Source organism: Misgurnus anguillicaudatus, chromosome 1 (assembly GCF_027580225.2).
Source record: "Misgurnus anguillicaudatus chromosome 1, ASM2758022v2, whole genome shotgun sequence".
Classification (NCBI taxonomy): Eukaryota; Metazoa; Chordata; class Actinopteri; order Cypriniformes; family Cobitidae; genus Misgurnus; species Misgurnus anguillicaudatus.
The window spans coordinates 995,368-1,015,528 of NC_073337.2; the positions used below are offsets into that span (position 1 = coordinate 995,368).

At 37.6% G+C, this 20,161-nt stretch overlaps 1 protein-coding gene across 1 annotated transcript in view; it reads right to left on the reverse strand.

Annotated features, from left to right (window-relative positions):
- Nucleotides 1–19,086, reverse strand: part of tmtc1 (transmembrane O-mannosyltransferase targeting cadherins 1) — a 41,651-nt gene extending 22,565 nt beyond the window's left edge. The window contains exons 1-5 of the mRNA XM_055191194.2: nucleotides 18,626–19,086; nucleotides 11,210–11,387; nucleotides 6,829–6,902; nucleotides 6,258–6,434; nucleotides 601–682 (exon numbers count right to left, since the gene is read on the reverse strand). Coding sequence (XP_055047169.2) covers nucleotides 601–682; nucleotides 6,258–6,434; nucleotides 6,829–6,902; nucleotides 11,210–11,387; nucleotides 18,626–18,936 — 822 coding nt within the window. The 5' untranslated portion in view covers nucleotides 18,937–19,086. The remainder of the gene's footprint in view (nucleotides 1–600; nucleotides 683–6,257; nucleotides 6,435–6,828; nucleotides 6,903–11,209; nucleotides 11,388–18,625) is intronic.
- Between the last annotated feature and the right edge of the window lie 1,075 nt (nucleotides 19,087–20,161).

Sequence of the window (20,161 nt, forward strand, 5' to 3'; positions counted from 1 at the left end):
CACTTTAAATGTTTTTCTTTTTTGGGTTTACATATTTCCAAAAAGTTGTATTCTCCCCTTAGCACATCTGTGTTTTCTGGCAATGTTCCAGAAAAAAAACCCTGTACATTTTAAACAAGTATGTATGCTAAAAGTTTATTCTGTCAACTTTAAGATTAAAGGTGCAGGGTGTAATTTTTAGAAGGATCTCTTGACAGAAAAGCAAAATAATAAAAAAAACTATATTATCAGGGGTGTATAAAGACCTTTTATTGTGTTTATTACCTTAGAATGAGACGTTTTTTATCTACATACAGCGAGGGTCCCCTTACATGCAAGTCGCCATTTTGTGCAGCCATGTTTCTACAGAAGCCCTTAACAGGCAAACTTTTTTACTAAGTTGTTTCTGACGATGACATGTTTGTCCAGTGGCGGCTACCATAGCTTCTCTATGTGTTATTTTTTAAACAAGACGTGAGCAGTGGACTGAGCCATTGGTTGCATTTCGCAACCTCACCACTAGATGCAGCTAAAATTTACACACTGCACCTTTAATGCAGACAGTGATTTCTAAATAGCGCAGCTAACATGACTTTTGAAGGGGAAAACATGGCTACTTACATGTAATGAGACGACACAGGCACGCTTGATGAATGGGGAGGAATTTCTTACGAGCTCCTTTAACCTGGAGTGTGACAAGTGCCTAAAACAAAGCATAACCGGATGTGACAAGCATTAATCGACTCCATAACTCAATCAGTAAAATACAATTTGATTCATTAAAGACTTAATTACAAGTATAACAACTATTAGCAAACTACTGTAGTTTGTGGGCATATCAATCTGTTTATAGCTTCCCCTAATACAGAACTTGTGGAATGCAAAAAGGCATAATAATTAAAAATGGCTGTATTTCTATTTAAACCGCATACAGTGAATTTTAATTTATGCACCATGAAAGCTGTGACTGAAAATGAAATGGAGTGAGATAAATGGAAGAAAAAGCAGAAACAGGGGTGAAATGAATATAAAGGGGGTGGAGCTCAGGCTGATTGATTTGGTAAAGAGCGGAGGAGCCTTCTACTTAATGACTGTGTGTGCGTGCGTCGCTCCCTTTCACCGTGAATTGTACTCCAGGGATCTGTAAACGTGCTCAAATGCAATATCGTATAAAAAAGCCAGCCTCCCGCCTCGCCTTCTCTTTCCTTTATTGCTGTATCTGCTTTCCTGTTTAATGATGTTTTTGTCTCTTTCTCACTGAAAGAAGAGGAGATCGCAACACGATTGATGGTAAAGTGTTTTATGAACTTGATGAATAATTGATTAAAGTCAATAAGAACTCAAATTGTACACTGTTTAACTTTCTTAATTCACAACGCAGGTCTTATTCTGCATGATACACCAGTGTACATTATTCCCCAGAAAACTGTCTTTAAAATGAAAATGAAATGACTTTCAATTTCAGATGACATTACCAGGGCCACTTATGTTTCAACCAATGGGTGTCAGAGGTATTTTAGGAGGGGAGCGACTTTCCACAATAGAATTTTCTAGCTTTATTTGTGCATGGAATTTTCACTTGCATTTAATAGGTAAAAAAAAACCACATAATGGTGCATAATGGGATGCAAACATCTTTTTATTCTGACAATTACAAAATATGTCTTTAAACATTTACATCTCTGACTAAGCACACCATTAGACCCCTAAAGGGGGGGTCACACTAGACTTTGAGCAGGCAAATATTTCCTAGGTCAAAGTTCAACCTACTAACAATTACTAAATGCGGCTAATTAGCGCGAGAGCACAATTCCCACATAGTGCGGATGGGAGTGGAAATATCTGCAGGTTATTTACTAAAAAAGCACAAATTAAATAACACAGGAGCAACACCTGATTTTCATAAGACCAACACAATCTACAAACAGCAACGCAAATTAGTTCAGGGTCATAAATAAGCAGAGCTGATGAGGTGCAGGTGATCTACTAACACCTGATGCACTTGAGTTCAGCACCACAGACATCTCAGCTGAAAATTTGGGGTGTGAAATCCCAACTAACGAAGCCATAGTAAACTAAAAACAACTGAAGGACAAAAAATGAAGGGTTACAAGAAGTTTCGAAACGTCTGGTATTGTTTGATTTCTCCTAGCAACTCCTATTTTATTACAAAAAAATACAGCCACTTTGACTTGATATTTGAATGATGCAGATAAACATTTTGTTATTAAGTCAGGCACTACCAAATATTTGGATGCCCATGAATATTACACTAATGAAGAAATATAAGAACAAAAACAAGAGTCAAGTTATTGCATTTAACAATAACAGAACCCACAAGAGACCCTTCACCCCCTGACTACACACACACACACACACACACACACACACACACGGCACACAAAAGGGCAGCGTGTCTGCAGACATTACGACAACCATCAGTCATAATCACACACTCACACATTGCACTCTGTGTGTGTGTGTGTGTGTGTGTGTGTGTGTGTGTGTGTGTGTGTGTGTGAGAGAGAGTTTATGTCATCCACAGGGTCACAGGGAGCAGCAAAGGTTTATTATAGGTACTCTTGAAAATCAAATAAAGCTGTACAGCCTCTCGTTCCCCTGAGGACGCAAAGGGAGAGAAAATCTTCCCTTTGCTTTTCTTCAAGGTTGTGCAGTGTTATAATTCATACCAGAAATCCGCATTCAATGTCACTCTATTCGTATAACAGTCACGATATACGTTTTGATGTCACTTCCATATTCTCTAAAAGAGATATTTCACCCAAGAACGAAAACTTTGTCATTATTTACCCTCATGATGTCGTTGGAGCCCCTAATGTGTTTTTTTGTTCTTCAGAACCCTAATGCAGATTTCTCTCAAAAGTTTTTTTTTTTTTTCTGTTTTTTTTAAACCCTTCAATCTTCAAAAGGACCCAAAAATGTAAAAAAAAAAACTCCTTTCAACTTGGTTCATATATTTTAATAGTCCTTCTGTATGTGGATATCGCTGTTGTTTCAGTTTTTATACTTTATTTTAAAGTAAACATCCTCACCAAACCCTTTTGTATGCCTTCAGGACACGTATACGAAAGTATATGGCACTAGTCGAGTAGAGTTACAGTGCTTCTTTAAAACTCTTGGGCCCTTTAAAGTTTAAAGAGGTGGTCATCATCCAATCCCATAGTAAACAAAAAACCCACTTTATTTTTAAATCTGCATTTGGGTTCTAAAGAACAAAGAAAGATATTACTGTAATGCTACTGTAATGGAGATAAATGTACAATAACTCACTGTTTAATAAGCAAGGAAAATTAACAACTTTAAATAAATAACTATGTACATGCTTAGTTTGCATTGGAAGAATGTACAGGGAAACTTCAGATATAAACACGAAGACTGGTAAAGTACTGTTTTATAATTAAAATCTGATAATGTCCTATTCCACTCATTTTATATAGATCAGTTGGCCCCACTTACATGTGATGGCATCACACATTTTAATATCAATATCATTATGACATCACAGTTCCTCACTCGAATATAATGGGAATTTTATGCTGCTTCAAAGAGTGAAATCACCCAAGATAGCATCAAATAATCTCGGTTAGAAACCACTGACTGATTAAATTCAATCCCATCCTAGTAAATATCCTTAAGTTGCTCTGTGAGCCCTGATGATTGAAATAGGAGTTTGACTGCACCATCCAAACCGCTGTGCTGGTACAGCAACATATTAGCCTGGGGTGAGTGGAAGGAGTGGGGGATTTTGTGTGTGCGTGAGGGGTCTAATGTTTGCACACACAGCTGAAGAATCAAGACTGGTAGTAGATGTGCGTTTCTTTCAGTAATGAGAACCCAAGGGCCGTTCGAGGGGTCCCTCTACAGTTCCCACTTACTGATGAGGCGCTTTGTTCAGCTTTTCACACCCTGACAGAGTCAAGACCCACTGGACACAAAGCAGAGTTTAAATAGCTGGAAGTGTAATTGAAGCAAATGAGGTTCACACTGAGAGAGAGAGAGAGAGAGAGAGAGAGAGAGAGAGAGAGAGAGAGAGAGAGAGAGAGAGAGAGAGAGAGAGAGAGAGAGAGAGAGAGAGAGAGAGAGAGAGATTGCTGTTTGTTTCGCCTGATTGACTCTCTTTGAATGCCAATTACTGCCACTGTTGAACAAAACAGACAACTTATAATTGGAAGTTTGTTTTGTGTGTTGCCCATTAAAAAAAAAATAAAGAGTACTGTGTGATGATCTTTCCCTTGAATATCTGTGCACACAATTAGTTTGGTACCAGTAAAACAAAAGTCGTCCTTTAAGTCAACTTCCAATGCCATGAACCCTTATATCTTGCTGTTAAGCCTGTCGAAAGATACAACTAATAAAATCCTGTGATTTCTGTAGTTCCTTCTTGAAGACCATGCTTATTAAATTCCACCATACAAAGACTGCAAATAACTTTTCTTTCTAGATTCGAGTTATATATAACAAGAAGGTCACTTTGCATCTGTGGCTCCAGTATTGTTGTGCATCTATTGAACAGAGCTCCCATGATCAAAGCAGAGAAAAATAAATCAGCTGTAATGACCAGGCAGGGCAATTTCATTAATGTACCTGCATGCAACAATAAGCATACTTTCTCGAGATGGTGTGCAAAGAGGTAAACATTTTTAATCCAGATATGGCAAGCGAATAAGGTCAGATGGTGGTCTGCATACATTTGCATGTTTTGCAAATTTTCAGTACATATAATGTCTCCCTAGAGAGGCTTCTGATCGTAACCCGCACCCCCAATGAATTTAGCGGGCATGCATGCTACAGTACGTGATCCGATTACACGAATGCGTATTGGTCACTTTTGCCTCGTCTTAGTCTCAGGCTAAATATTAAAAGCGAATGGGTCCAATGACTCCACCCATAATTAAATTCTCTATAAACATTTCACTTAAGAAAACATTTTTTACAGAGACAGACTGGCTTCTCTCAACCCTCTACATGTCATTTCTAGATAACAATAACCAGCCTGAGACAGACATGTTCATTGTTTCAATCTAAATAAACAAAGCTTATAAGTGATCATAAAAGCTGGATTTTTGTCACATGTGTGGATACTGTAGATCAGTAAAGGAATTTTTACAGTCTTGGTTTAAAGATTTCATGGAGTAATACAATATCTGTGCTAATGAAAGACTTTAAAAGAGTCACATTTTTAGAAAGCAATAAAAAGGTCTTCAAGTAATGGTTTCCCACCCTTAGTTAACTTCAAATTCAAGGACTTTCCAGGTCCAATACCCTCAAATTTAAGGACTAAATGTTAGGACACATTTCAAGTGAGAGCAAGGTTACATCGTGTTACCATTTAAGATACATTGTTACAGTTCTCTTTCGAGGGAACTTGCGCTGTGTCACTGCTGTTACACTTTGGGGACGCCTCCAGAAGTAAGTGCGTCTGAATGTGTACATCAAAGTCAACCAATGATGAGGTTTAACAACAAAGAGTCATTAAAAGGGTGACGCAGGAGCCAGGAAGTATATCACTATCTGAAATATTGCCAAAGGCGGCGTTACAGGAACGCAGGAAGTATGACAAGGGAGACGCAGCACCTCGTTCCCTTCTCAGGGAACAACAGTTACATACATAACCAGAGACGTTTTCATGTGTCAAACACAACTATGCAAAAAAGCATTTTGGTATGAATCAACATTCACTTACAGAAGATATAAGCATTTAAAGCCAACAGTGTAGCACGTGTGCTTAAAAAGTCAGGGAATAATATGGATTTTTTTCCAGAAAATAGAAGCATAAAATTGATTCAAGCACTTTCAATGACCTGTATTCTATGCATGTATATTTTCAAAAACTTCCCATGGCCTTGAATTCCCCCCCAGATTCACAAATTTCAATGATTTCAAAAACCTGTGGGAACCCAGAGTAATACCAAATTAAATGTTTCATGTCGTCACACATGCTGCTTTGTAAAATATTAGTGTCTCAAAGCCAAAGTGATACTACTGTAGCTGTCATTAAGTAATTCCCTGGCAGGTCATACACACTTAAAAATAAAGGTGCTTTACGATCCCATAAAAGTAACATTTGTTTTGCTAAATGGTTTAATTAAGAACCATTATCATCCTTTCTGTTTCTTTGTGGTTAAAAAAGGGTCTTTAAATGATTAAAAGCTAAAACAGAAATGATTCTTGAAGGAATCAAAATGGTTCTTCTATGACATCACTGTGAAGAACCTTTTCACTTAATAACTCAAACACACAAATGTGCAGTAACTTACAAGATAAAGGGCTTACGGCAGATCACCAGGAAATCGTATAGGATGCAGACACCAAACACAGTGATGCCCGTCTCTTTCACCAGCATGGCGCAGGTGCCCAGAAACAGACTGAGAGACAATGACAGGACCGAGACTGTCGGGGGGAAAGCATCAGCCATTCTGTTTACAGACACACTCCTGAAAAAAAAACATTGTAAAGTCAGAAAACTGCTTCTTTTAAGAGAAGAAAGCATTTGAAAACAGATTGAATAAATGAATAAAAAAATGGGCTGGTAGAAAGATGGCAAGTGGCAGTGCAACTATATCAAATGTATTAAATGCATTGTTTTTTAGCCATTATTTAGTTTGAAAAGATAAATTAAGATTATTTGAAATGTTTAGCTATAAAGACAAATTACATTATAGTAAAATACTGGGAAATAAACCATGTTTTACTTTTTACTTTTATTTGAATGTAAATTATAAATGTAATGAACATAAACTATACAATAAATTAAATTTAGCAATCAATGCAATTATGCCATTTTACTGTCAGGTCAATGCATGCTTATGCCAACAAGATTGCAGTTACCTAATATAGGAGAGAAAGGTCAGAAGGAACAACATGCTGGCTAACACATCGGCTCTCCCAACGATCCCAGACACCTGCAACACATGCAGTTTATGCAATTAATACAACAAATCTCTTGCATGATTTGATCTTCTTTATTTTAACACTCTTGTGTTGTCACAGTTAGTATACAGTGTGAACCCTTACTGCTTGATCTATGATCATTTCTTTGCAAATCAAACGAGGAGTAAAACTGAAAGATGGAACTGAGAGGCAAAGAGGAAACGAGATTTATGTCTCTGCTGCTCTATACTTTCATCTTCCCATCCCCGTTAAAAACGTGCATCATTTTTTAATCTTTTCCACCTCTCCTCCTTCTCCACTACTCTCCTTTCTTTTCCTCTTCCCAACTCTTGTCTCCATTCCTCTCCACTACTTATCTCCTTTTTTCTCATCTACTTTCCACTGCACTTAGTCTTCTCCTCCTTTCCTCCCCCCTACTATCTCACTTCCTCTAGTCTTGTCTTTTTACTTCTCTACTTTATTTTCTCTGCTTGGTTTTGCCAGAGGCGCAAATGTTAAAATGATCCCATGGTTGACACACTCCACATCTGGAGGATTTCAGAAGCCCATCCCCCCCAAGGCAGAATTCCACGGAATTAAACACACACACATATAGAAGACACACCCCGGAGCATTCACGCACCGCTGGTAACGGACATGGGGTGAGCGTGTGTTTTTCGGCACTATTCCAAAAACGTCGGCTTTAATGTAAACATTGAGAAAGCTCACTGGCCCTTAACTCAACTCACTGTCAGTATGGTATATGGCTGTCTGGCTGCTCGGTTTATGGACTGACCACAAATGTAAATGTTGGGCTAGTGGACTTGTCAGTAAATCTATGTGAAAGTGATCAGCTTTCATCAACTAACTAGGTAAAAACATCTGATTGAACAAAGGTTGATATAGGGAATAGCATGCCACTAATAAATCTATATCTTCCTCTCTTTTCAAGCAAGGTACACTATATACACACACACACACACAATAGTACTAATAAATCTTGTCTTCTCATATGAAGCCAGAACATTTAGAATCGAGACCGCTGGAGAGAGAGAGAGAGCACACGCATGCATAAAGTGACAAGAAAGAAGTCACATTATAATCGTGTTTCTTGATCTATTGTGTTTGGTAGAGACCGAGGACCCATGAATCTTTGGTGGCCCTTCAAGGGATTCATAAGTAGCCAATACTCTCCTGTTAAGATCTGTGATTAAATATGCACACACGCAGCTAAAAGGTAATTGTATATCCAACTTCAGATCTGAAATCGGCTGCAGTTCTTTAGAAAGACCAACAGCTAAACCTCATTTCAGCCAATTACCTAATTCTGCAGGAATTTCACGAGAACAGCTGCAGAGCCCAGACCAGCCCTGCCAACATACACGCCAACCTCTGCATATACAAAACTATATAAGGAATACACGGCAAAGAGTTTTCCATACAAATAAACCATTTAGTCCCTGTTAAACTAAACCCTCACAAGAGATTGTGATTGCTGTATAAAGAGAAACAAAATACTTTTATCTCTCTCTCTCTCTCTTTGGGAACGCCTCCAATGGTAAGTGCGTGTGAATGTGTATATCAAATTTAACCAATGGTGAGGCTTAACGACAAAGACAGGGTGACGCAGGATCACTATCTGAAATATTGCCAAAGACGACGTTACGGGGACACATGAAGTATGGCAAGGGAGATGCGCGCAGTGTCTCGTTCCCTTCTCAGGGAACAACAGTTACATACGTAACCCGAGACGTTTTCATGTGTCAAACACAACTATGCAAAAAAGCATTTGGGTATAAATCAACATTCACATTCAGAGGATATAAGCATTTAAAGCAAACAGTTTATCACGTGTGCTTAAAACGTCTAGAATTTTTATGATATTATCCTACACTACACAGAATAATATGGATTTTTTTCCCAGAAAATTTCTTGCATAGATTCAAGCACTTTCAATGACCTGTATCTATGTATGTATATTTTCAAAAACGTCCCAGGGCCTTGAATTTTTCCGCCCAGTTTAACAAACTTTCAAGAATTTCAAGGACCCGTGAAAACCCTGCAGATAATATAAAGATTAGGAAACTAGGACTCATACAGTTTTCTGTGGCTCACTTGGTACAGCATCGTGTCAGCAGCACAAAAGGCTGTGGGTTTGATTCCCACACATACTGATAAAAACTGCATAGCTTGAATGCACTTGAAGTTGCTTTGGATAAACGCATTTGCCAAATGCACAAACATAAATGTGCATTTACTAATTACTCTAAATGCTGAGAGTGTATATGAGAAAGAGAGAAAAAGATTTACTCTCAAACTTTAAGCAAACTCACTTTCCTGTCAAGTGTCATGAATCCTTAAAGGACAAGTTTGGTATTTTACACTTAAAGCCCTGTTTTCAGATTGTTTATGATGAAATAGAACGGTTTTGACTGAAATTTGGACATATGATGCTGGCCCAAGAATTTTCGGGTGTTTGTTGTATCAGCCCCCACCTCTACAATGGCTGTATAGGTGCACAGGAACAAGCCATCCCAAAATGCATTAAACTTTCGTTTACAAAGACAGGGTGTTCACTGATATGCTCACACAAAAATGATTGCAAAAGACTTTTCAACAGGTGTTTTAGCATTCGTTGTAAACTTGTGGACCTATTTTTCCAAACGCCTCACACTCGTATATTCTTCCGCTGAGAGTTTGAATAATAGACACTCCAGCCCAGTTGGTGGCGATAATCCGCCTTTGCCAATTGCAAGAATACAAACAAAGTTCCCGGCGTGGAGTAATACCGTACCTCACAGCACAACTAATACATGTCAATGGAGTTGGACAAAAACTAAGATAACACCTGTTGGAAAGCATCTTTTGCAGCAATTTTTGTGTGAGCATATCAGTGAACACCCCTGACCTCTCGGTGAGTTTCACGTCTTTGTAAACGAACGTTTAATGCATTTTAGGAAGGATTGTTCCTGTGCACCTATACAGCCATTGTAGAGGTGGAGGTAATACAACAAACACCTGAAAATTCTCGGGCCAGCATCCTATGTCCAAATTTTAATCAATCTGAAAACAGGGCTTTAAGTGTAAAATACCGAACTTGTCCTTTAAGTCAGGCAGGTGTGTTTTACTTGAAAGATGCCATGATCAACAATGATTGGTGGCTGTGATAGAGGAAGTCAAGCAGATGGTTGCAGGCAAACTTCAGGACAGTCTCCAGGGAGGAAAAGAATAGCAGTGAATGAAGCTCTTTCATTTTCCATCAGGTTCCTGCTGACGCTTGTAAAGCGATGCTCCACGCTGGTAACAACTAGCCTACTGCCTGCAAGCAAGGCCCTGATATGGGTACAAACCTTTGGTTACAAGGAGAATCACCAGATGGTCTTGAGTTTGGATGGTCGGTCCGGTAAACGCACAGATGATTTTGGTATATTGGATATTAGCAATAATTACTATTAACAATACTGACACAGTAAAATATCTTTACATAACTGTACCCATTGTGGTCAAAATTGTAAACATTACAGATTTTTGGAACAAGTACAAGTTTGGAAAAACTTTAAGATGAGTTAATGAAGACCGAAGTTTAAGTTTCGGGTAAACTATCCCTTAAAATGTATATTATTTGAACATTTAGTGCATTAAGGATGGCATTGTTTCTTCAGCACATGACCATGTGGGCAACGTAAGTTCAAATCTGTTCAAAATCTGGTTTACTGCTTAATTTTCTTGCACCGTTTTTTACATTTATGTATTTGGCAGACACTTTTATCCAAAGCAACTTGCAGTGCAATTATGTTAAACATTTTTATATTTTCATTATGTGCTACTAAATAATTAAATAAGGAATATACAACAGAGCTACAGCACAGATAACATACATCCAAACAGTAATAACAATATATTTCTCCTTTATCAATAAAATTTTGTAGGAAGGTACCTTCAGCAGGAGATGTGTGTGTGTGTGTGTGTGTGTGTGTGTCTCATTATCATTAATGCTGGAGGGCTGCCGTGCAGCTGTTGATGTATGGTGCTGTTTACTCAGGGCTGATGATCAGAGTTTGGCTCGCTGTGGATGGATTCACTCCAAACTTCTCAGCAAACGCTCTATTATAAACAAGCCCTCGTCTAAAACACACACGCAAACACAAAGTCCACACGATCTCCCGTAAAACCCCCTCAAATGACAATTTACTGACTCACAAAACTTTAGGCAAACAGCAGACGTCCAGAAAAAAATTCGAAATACACTGATCGCTTTCTACAGATGAGGAATAAAGACAATGAAAAGGTGATGAAAATAGAGTCATAGATTCGGTCGGAAACAGGCGTGTACACTCACTGCTTCTGTGTGAATGGGGTGCACTGAGAAGAGGAGGGCGGTGAGGAAGGACAGGTTGCCGTCATCGAACACACACTGTTCACAGGTGTGCATGAGCAGTGCCGTGACCATGCAGTGCAGACACACATTCACCAGGTGAAAGTAGAACGGGGTCATGCCGGCCAGAAGTATGTTTAACCTGTAGTGAAAGTGACCAAACAAAAACAGTGAGATTTCAAACAAGAGTGCAAAACAAAATTAAAAAATAATCTGTTATGGTTAACTTTAAACCTGAATGGTGTTATAAATTGTGTTTATTATAAAGACTATGACCCAACATCTATGAGAAGACGATGTCCACTCCTGTGGTTCAAATAAACTTCAAATGACATCAGCTCTGGATTATCATAGAAAACTGTCAAATATGATACCATTTATTAAAGGAACAGTATGTAAGAAATGTATATCAATGAATCATAAAATGGCCCTGATATGTCACTAGACATTAAGAAATAATTTTCATTTCAAATACTTATATCTGACAACAGTTGTCTGTCCAGGATATTGTCATTTAAAAAGTGGAGTTGCAGCCCTCAACTGATGTTTATGTTGTCATGTTGTGTATTGGCCACCAGTTGTGTGATTGCGGTACCAGTTTTAGCCACAAGTTTTGTGATCGCAGTACCAGTTTTGTCCACAATCCTACATACTGTTCCTTTAATTTGCTAATATTTGCTAACTATTAATGTGCTAATTTGTAAACACTATAATTCATAACAACTTTCTTTTCTGAAACAAACGTGCATTTTCTGTAAAGCAGCTTTTAAAGAATATACATTGGGAAAAGCGCGTCAAATAAACTGAATTGAATTACTACACACTAAAGGCTAAACTAAAAAAGTGTCAAATGCAATTTTTGGCCTTGCATCTATACAGGCTTCGAAATGAAAGTGAACATATCAGTGAAATATGTTTTATATTTTGAAACAGTATGATTGTGATATCTCATTGGTCCAAAATCCAGACATTTATAAAAATATCCTGAAACATTCTGTCATGCATCCTTTTTGCTTTTATAATGAACAGACAAATTATTTGAAATTGGAGACATTGGAAACCGAAAACTTTTCTAAATGAACTATTTAATGATGTCTACTCGATCAGAATGGTAAAGAGACAATGCATGTGAAAACGCTCTGTACAGTAAGTACATTACAGGAGAAATTAATTGACCTAAAGATTTAGCAGCACAGGGAGCACTTCAAGAAAAGACAGTGGGTTAGACATGTGAGCCTGGAACGATTAGTCTGAGTGATGCAACATTAATGAGTTTCCATGGTCACCTTGACTTGAATGAGAGACTGAATTAAATTAAAAGCACCACGGGCTGAAATGGTCACGGAGGATGTTGAAGAACGATCATGAACGCATCTAATGATTCACTTAACATTCTTTGATGAGACATTACCTCACTTTATTATTATATATAACATCATGCACCATATCACAGCAGCTCACTTTTCAAGTACTCAAGTACACAGATGCATTTCTTCAGATAATCCAAGAATGTTTGACCAGTACAGGCCAAAACAAGAATACCTAATACCTGTACCTGCAACACAAATGACAATTAACTACAATAAAACTACTTTATAGTGGATTCTTCCACTTATTATATTCCTGCATTACACTTTGGTATGATTTTAGAAAGCATGAACAACATCATTGGCCTACAAACATGGCCAAAATAGTTATTGGTTATCACTGTTGTCTCCACTCATGTGGCTCAGATGACATGAGCAGAAAATTTGTTTCAGAGACAGAGCAAGATATTTCATTTCAGTTAAAGGATTAGTCAATTTTCTTAAAAAAACAAATCCAGATAATTTACTCACCACCTTGTCATCCAAAATGTTGATGTCTTTCTTTGTTCAGTCAAGAAGAAATTATGTTTTTTTAAGGAAAACATTGCAGGATTTTTCTCATTTTGGTGGACTTTAATAGAGCTCAACACTTAACAGTTTTTTTCAAAAGAGTTTCAAAGGACTATAAACGATCCCAAACAAGTAAGGGTCTTATCTAGCGAAACAAATGTGATTTTTGACAAGAAAAATAAAAAATATACACTTTTAAACCACAACTTCTCGTCTATCTCCGGTCCTGTGATACGCCAGCGTGACCTCACGTAATTGCGTAGTGACATAGAGAGGTCACGTGTTACATATATGAAACGCATATTTGCGGACCATTTTAAACAATAAACTGACACAAAGACATAAATTAGTATCATTCCACATACAACAACGTTGAAATGCTCCTCTTTCTCCCGCTTGTAAACACTGGGGCGTAGTTTCGTATATAGCATCCGTGACCTCTTGACGTGATGACGTATTACGTGAGGTCGCGCTGGCGTATCACAAGACCGGAGATAGACGAGAAGTTGTGGTTTAAAAGTGCATCTTTTTTTATTTTTCTTGTTAAAAATGACAATCGTTTCGCTAGATAAGACCCTTATGCCTCGTTTGGGATTGTTTATAGTCCTTTGAAACTCAGTTGAAAAAAACTGTTAAGTGTTGAGTTAAGTATTAAGTGTTGAGCTCTATTAAAGTCCATTAAAATGAGAAAAATCCTGCAATGTTTTCCTCAAAAAACATAATTTCTTCTTGACTGAACAAAGAAAGACATCAACATTTTGGATGACATGGTCATGAGTAAATTATCTGGATTTTTCTTTAAAGAAAATGGACTATTCCTTTAACGTTCATCTTTAGCGAGAAAAGCAAGAAAAAAAATGTCCCAGCTATTGCCATGATGGAAGGAAGACAACAATGTTTGTGAAACACTTTGTACATCTGCAGGTAATAATAAGCCTATGTTTGTTTATTTAGCAATGTTTAACGTAACATGGAGATTCATAAGTGCACTACAGTCAATACAGAGCCAGAAAATGTCTCAAAGCCTCATCAAATCTGAAAAGCATCTATCCATTCATGCTGAGTTCACAGTCTGTATTTGGCGCCAAACTGTGTCATTAGGGCATTTCGCAATCACAGAGCGTAACTCTCGGCCACATCTAACTTCAGCTAATTTCAGATCTTCATTAAAAAATGACAGCATCTTCCCCATTTGTTTGGGATGCTAAAAGGGAAAACACTTGTGATAAAATGTATAAAAATGAATTTTTACACAGCTGTTGCCATGCTATGAAAATTAATGGTGACCAAGTGTGCAGCTAAACTAAACTAAATTTAGTACAAAATATAAAGTGTACATTTTCCTAACTATTACAGTCTAACAGCGAAACCACCATATTTAGAGGTTCTGTGTTGTCCCCCTTGAGCTCTCATTGTTCTTATTGAGGCCCTATAGCAAAAAGGCAGGCAGCTGTGACTACATTTATTTACATGTATGAATTTGCCAGATATTTTTATCTAAGGCAACTTTCAGTAAATTCATTATATACTTTTTTCAGTATGCCTTTTCACTGAGATTCAAACCCATGACCTTCGCAGTGGTAACGCAATGCTCTACCAACTGATCTATGGGACTACACAGCACACAAAAAAACAATACGAACAATTTTTTAAGATGTTGTATAGCATAAGCCGCATAATAATTTTCATAAAAACATCCTCATTTTCTGTTCCACAAAACAGATAACAGCATATGACACTGGAATAAAATAAAAGTGAGAAATATTGACAAAATGTTTATTTTTAGGCTATCTATTCCTGTATTGTTGGATGTGGCACTTTCTATGCCGTATTACAGGAGAAAGGCTCTCCCTATGCTCCGACTCTTTGTGCATGTCTCAAAAAGACAGCTGAAGTTTTTCAAGAGCCTGCATCAAAGAGCAGATAAAAGACACAAGGATCACGCTGAAATACAAGAGCAGCCCTGTCGGTATGTCTCTTGCACATATATTTCTATGGGCTCAACTCAAGGGTGTTTTTATTTATACACACTAACACAGTGGAGCAGAAGCAGCACCTATGCTTCAATACTGGGTGGGTTTTTTAAAGTGGTGATTGCTGAGGCGAGAATTCATATGTAAGATTTTGCACCTGGAATTGTAATCCCCTAGAACACCCTAGCAACCATACAGAAACATGCTTAGCAACCTGATAGAACACCTTTACAACCACATCACATGCTCTAATATTGCAGCAATGATTTTTCACAGTGAATTTGCACACATTCTAGAAAAATATGTATTTTATATAACTCATGCTATATACATATTTATCATTATAATATTCAACATAATTATTATACAGCTTGTTGGAATGCTCGATTCTGATTGGCCAGTGGCGACATTTGAAATATAAATATGTCTTTAAATAGCATATATGATATTTCAATATTTAATCTTCCTCAGGTAATTGGTGGGATAATGTACAGGCAGCAGGTTGTAATCATGAAATAAAACCACTTGATCACACTTTTGGGGCTTATTTCTGCGATAACAGTCGGCTACCTATTATTATCCCTTAGCCCCGTAAAGCCCTCAGTTGTAATATAACAACATCAGTTAAAAGTCTAAAAAAAATACCTTTACATGTTTTTTTTTTCTCTTTAAAACCACATCTACAGAACTAAAAAGTCCTGTTGTTTAACCCTGCAATGCTTTTAAATGGTAGACTTTGCAAATAGGTTTGTTTTCCTGGCCAAGAACTCACAAAACCTGCAAAACCGGCCTTAAAGAACATGAACTTTTTTACTGGACTAAATAAATCAACAATCATGTAAGTAAAATGGCTAAAATATTTTTTTCTGTGATTAGTTATGTGTCTAGATCATGCAGACTTTAAGATACAGCTAAATGTTTTGATTATATTAGATTTTAAGCTTGTTATGTCAATGTTTTACAATGTTGTGTCTGACGGGTAGCAAAATTTACTTGTGCACCTTGCACATTACATGAATTTGCTGTTCTTCTAAACTGTTAAGAATCTACTTTTTTAATCATTGTTTTGGTAGCCACAAAATATATGACTGATTTTAAATATCTTTGATACTATATTGAGTTTTAATCAAAGTTTTAAGATTATTAAATACATTTTTAGGAAATTAATTATTTGAGGATCTGAAAGTCTTTATGTAGCAATATTTAAAACTATGTGTATCGTATTATTTATAAAATATTCTTAGCTGGTCCTGTTTTCTTTTCTGGGCTTTGTTTGCTCAAATATCTGTTTGCTGCATCAGGGTCAGGTGATATTTTTCTGGAATATAGAGTGGGGGTATAGGTGCTATTAGCATTATACATAGAGGAAAATAAGCTTGCCAGACAGTATTCTGTGAATTCTGCAGAATGGGTGAATTATTTAACATGTATAAGTGTGATTGGAAAAGGTTGGCCTCAAGATTAATAAGCATGGAAATAATCAGTGTGTTTTTTATTTTGCAATGCTACTAGCCTGGACTGTCTTATCTACAATGTGTATGATGTCATTTATATCATCCAAATTTGGAAAAAGTGACTTTGAGATGGGACTCTGATATAATTGATGAGGAGGTATGTGGTGATGCCTCTTAGCTACAGTATAAAAGATAAATTAAACACTATGTCTGCCCATGTGATGATTATGTGGACTTCACGCCAACAAAACCAAGCCATTCATGAACACAGACCTTGCCCATGACGTGTATTACTGTCTGAAAAACGATTTTATCAGTCTCAATACTGATATTTCTGTTATTGGCATCACTAATGATACCATCTCCTTCCATATACCACTGGAGTACCTCCGAAGGTTTGCGTCAGAAGACATGATCACGGTTCTGACAGATAACACAAATGAGTACGGTTTCCAAAAGAGAGGAGATTTCCCAAATGAGAAAATGGGACTACTATCATTGGACATGTCTGTAAACATAGATAAAAACAGTAAACACCAGTTTTCTTTCAGTTTATCTGGTTTTGTAAATACAATCTGAGCATGTTTTTATAATAAATTATTTTTCATAAAAATATGGTTTGTCTGGTAATTATGTATTGTGTGATTATGTATATGGATATATAGGATACTATTATTGGGTACATAAGCAGTACACCCTGCTAATGAACTAGATGTTATTAACATTTGTTTAGACAGCGAGTGAAATCACTGAAATTCTGCTACCTCATAGGCACAATGGTGTAATATTACAAAATTAAAACTTACTAAAATGTCAAAAATGTAAAACCCCATTTATGTCTGCATTAGAGGATTCTTACAACAACATATAAAAGGTAAAACATTTTTTTCTTACAGGGTTAAAGTTACTTATTACACGGCTATCTGGAACTCTGATTGGTCAGTCGCGACATTCCGAAGTTTCTCCCGAAATCAATTATTCCCTATTAACTTACAGAAAAAAACGATGTATTTGCTCTAACAATAGGCCGCAGAGCACATGAGAAGCTGATCTAAAAATAAAGGTAAAATATGAGGCTGTTAATTGCTATAAATGTCCTACACAATGCCTTCTACAGTCTCTCACTCTTCGCGTTATCGCAGATCACTCGTGAGCTGTCAGATCCCCGTGCCATATGGACCATGACGTCAGAAACGCGAGATCGAGGAACGCCCCACGCTCTAAATCTGGACTCAAAACTTATTCCTAAACTCACACCTATTCTGGTGTGCATCACTGCAACGCTACAAGTACTTTTTGCAAATGGAAACTAAAACTGAACCAATTATAAACCGGACATGCGTAATGTTTTGTACCAATCAGGTAGACTGTGTTACTTGGCGCTTTTAAAATCAAGTTGCGTTCACAAGACGCATATTTTTTATTTTTTGCAAGTCCACATGCGTCGCGTCTGGATGTGAGCGTTGCGGTTTCTAGGGGGTGTGTCCGGCGATTTTAACTTTTTAAGATGTTGTTACATTCAGTTACGTTGCGCACATTCGTGCAGCTTTTGGAACCAAAAACGCGTATGCTACTGCGTGAACGCCCCTATCTTTAAACTGTGTTACCAAACAATTTGACAGAATTTACCACGCCCTTTTTAACAGCCTCATAGTTAACACAAGATAGATATATAGATAATATCCTTATCCGAAGTTACAAGACATTTCAGCATCATCCCTGTTATGTCTTTTTCCTATTTATTTATGGCACAACATGTGTCTTCTATGTTTCTACTGTATTATATACTATTTCTATTTTCCTATTATTATTTCCTATTTCTATTTACCTTTATGAAGTTTTCGTGTTAATATCTTCTGTAAAGCTGCTTTGCAACGTTGCACATTATAAAAGCTCTACAACACAACAAACCTGCCCTAAATCACAATTAAAAACACAACTGTAACAATGCTTTTACTATAATAAAACCATTAATCTCATATAGGAAGTCACCATCTTTCCAACCTGTTTCTCTAAACTGCAAACAGTTTAAAGCCCCATCTGACATGATCCATTTAAAAGTGAGGATGCCCTTACTTGAAAGTGAGGATGCAGAGGGGACGATAGGATTTGTGGCTCGTGTTATCAGCCATCCGTTTGCCCCAAAAGTCATTAGTAAAGATGCTCCGCAGGCTCGAGCCCGGTCTGACATCCGGATTATTGGTGATGGCCCATATATCATCATGCACAAACTCTCCCCAGAGAGAGTTACTGTAGCAGAGCGCGCACACCGCCACCAGAACCGCGTACCGGAGCAGCCCGACTCCCGCTCCCTGCCTCGGTAGCGCGCACGGCCGCCGGTGTGGAGGAGGAGAGGCGGCTTTGGTCGCTCGGTTGTTCGCTGTCATGTCGGTCCGCGACTCGCATGCTGTTCAGGGGGTTGAAAGAGAGGAGGCGAAACCCGCCGTGCCATAGTCAGGTACGCTGAAGCTCGAGCAGCGTATCGGCTCGAAATGCGTAATATCACCGAGTGTGAATGTGTATAAGCTGTTGAAATCTATGTACCCGCCTACTTGTGCATGCGCAGATGAAGAGGAAGGAGAGAGAGAGATAGAGAGAGAGAGATAGAGAGAGAGATAGAGAGAGAGAGAGAGAGAGAGAGAGAGAGAGAGAGAGAGAGAAATATAGATATAGATAGACAGACCGATGGCAAAAAAATTGAATGAACAAGACAAAAATGAACAAGAAAGAGAACAGAGGAAGAAAATAAAATGCAGATGAGAGAGCAAGCACAGTGATCTTGCAGCATCATGACAGGAAATCAATACAGAATTGTGGGATATTTAACACAATGATTTCAATGCCTCGACTGTGACCTACGCTTCCAAGCTGAACCAGTAATAAGCCAATTGCTCTGGGTTTGGACGCACTAATGGAACAGGATGACAGGGACAATGAATCAGTGTGAAAAATGTACTTTAAAAGATTCACGGGAGAAAATCTGGGTAAACATGATAGTCCATGCAAAAAAAAGTTAAAATAGGGTTCGGTGTTGTTTAAATACATCCTCTACTGAAAAATCCAGCTAAGACCAGCATAAGCTGGTAGCTGGTTTAAGGTGTCAGTAGCTGGTTTAAGCTGGTCCTCCCAGCCTGGCAAAGCTGGTGGGTCACCTGGTTTTCCAGCATCACCAGCTAGACCAGCTTAAAAAGTGACCAAAACACAGATAGACCAGCTTGCTTCACAAGCAAAACCAAGCTGGTAGACCAGCTTATGCTGGTCTTATAGCTGGATTTTTCAGTAGGGTCTGCTGGCTCTCTATGATCAAATTATTGGTGCAACCAGATGAAATTTCCCTACAAATGGTGATGATTTTTGTATTATTTTCCTATTTTACTGAACAATTCAAGCAAATATTAATTTATAATTTTAAGTATACATCATATTTGTTTTGAATTCAGGGTAGACTACCGAATTTATATAACAGTAATGATCTTTTTTTTAAATCTGCTTAAACTGTCCTGAAATAATATCACAATGTTAAAAAAACTTATTTTTGGGAAAAATACGAAATCATGTGTCAAGGAAATGCACACACTGTATGCATCGCATACACGTGGTCACCATCACATA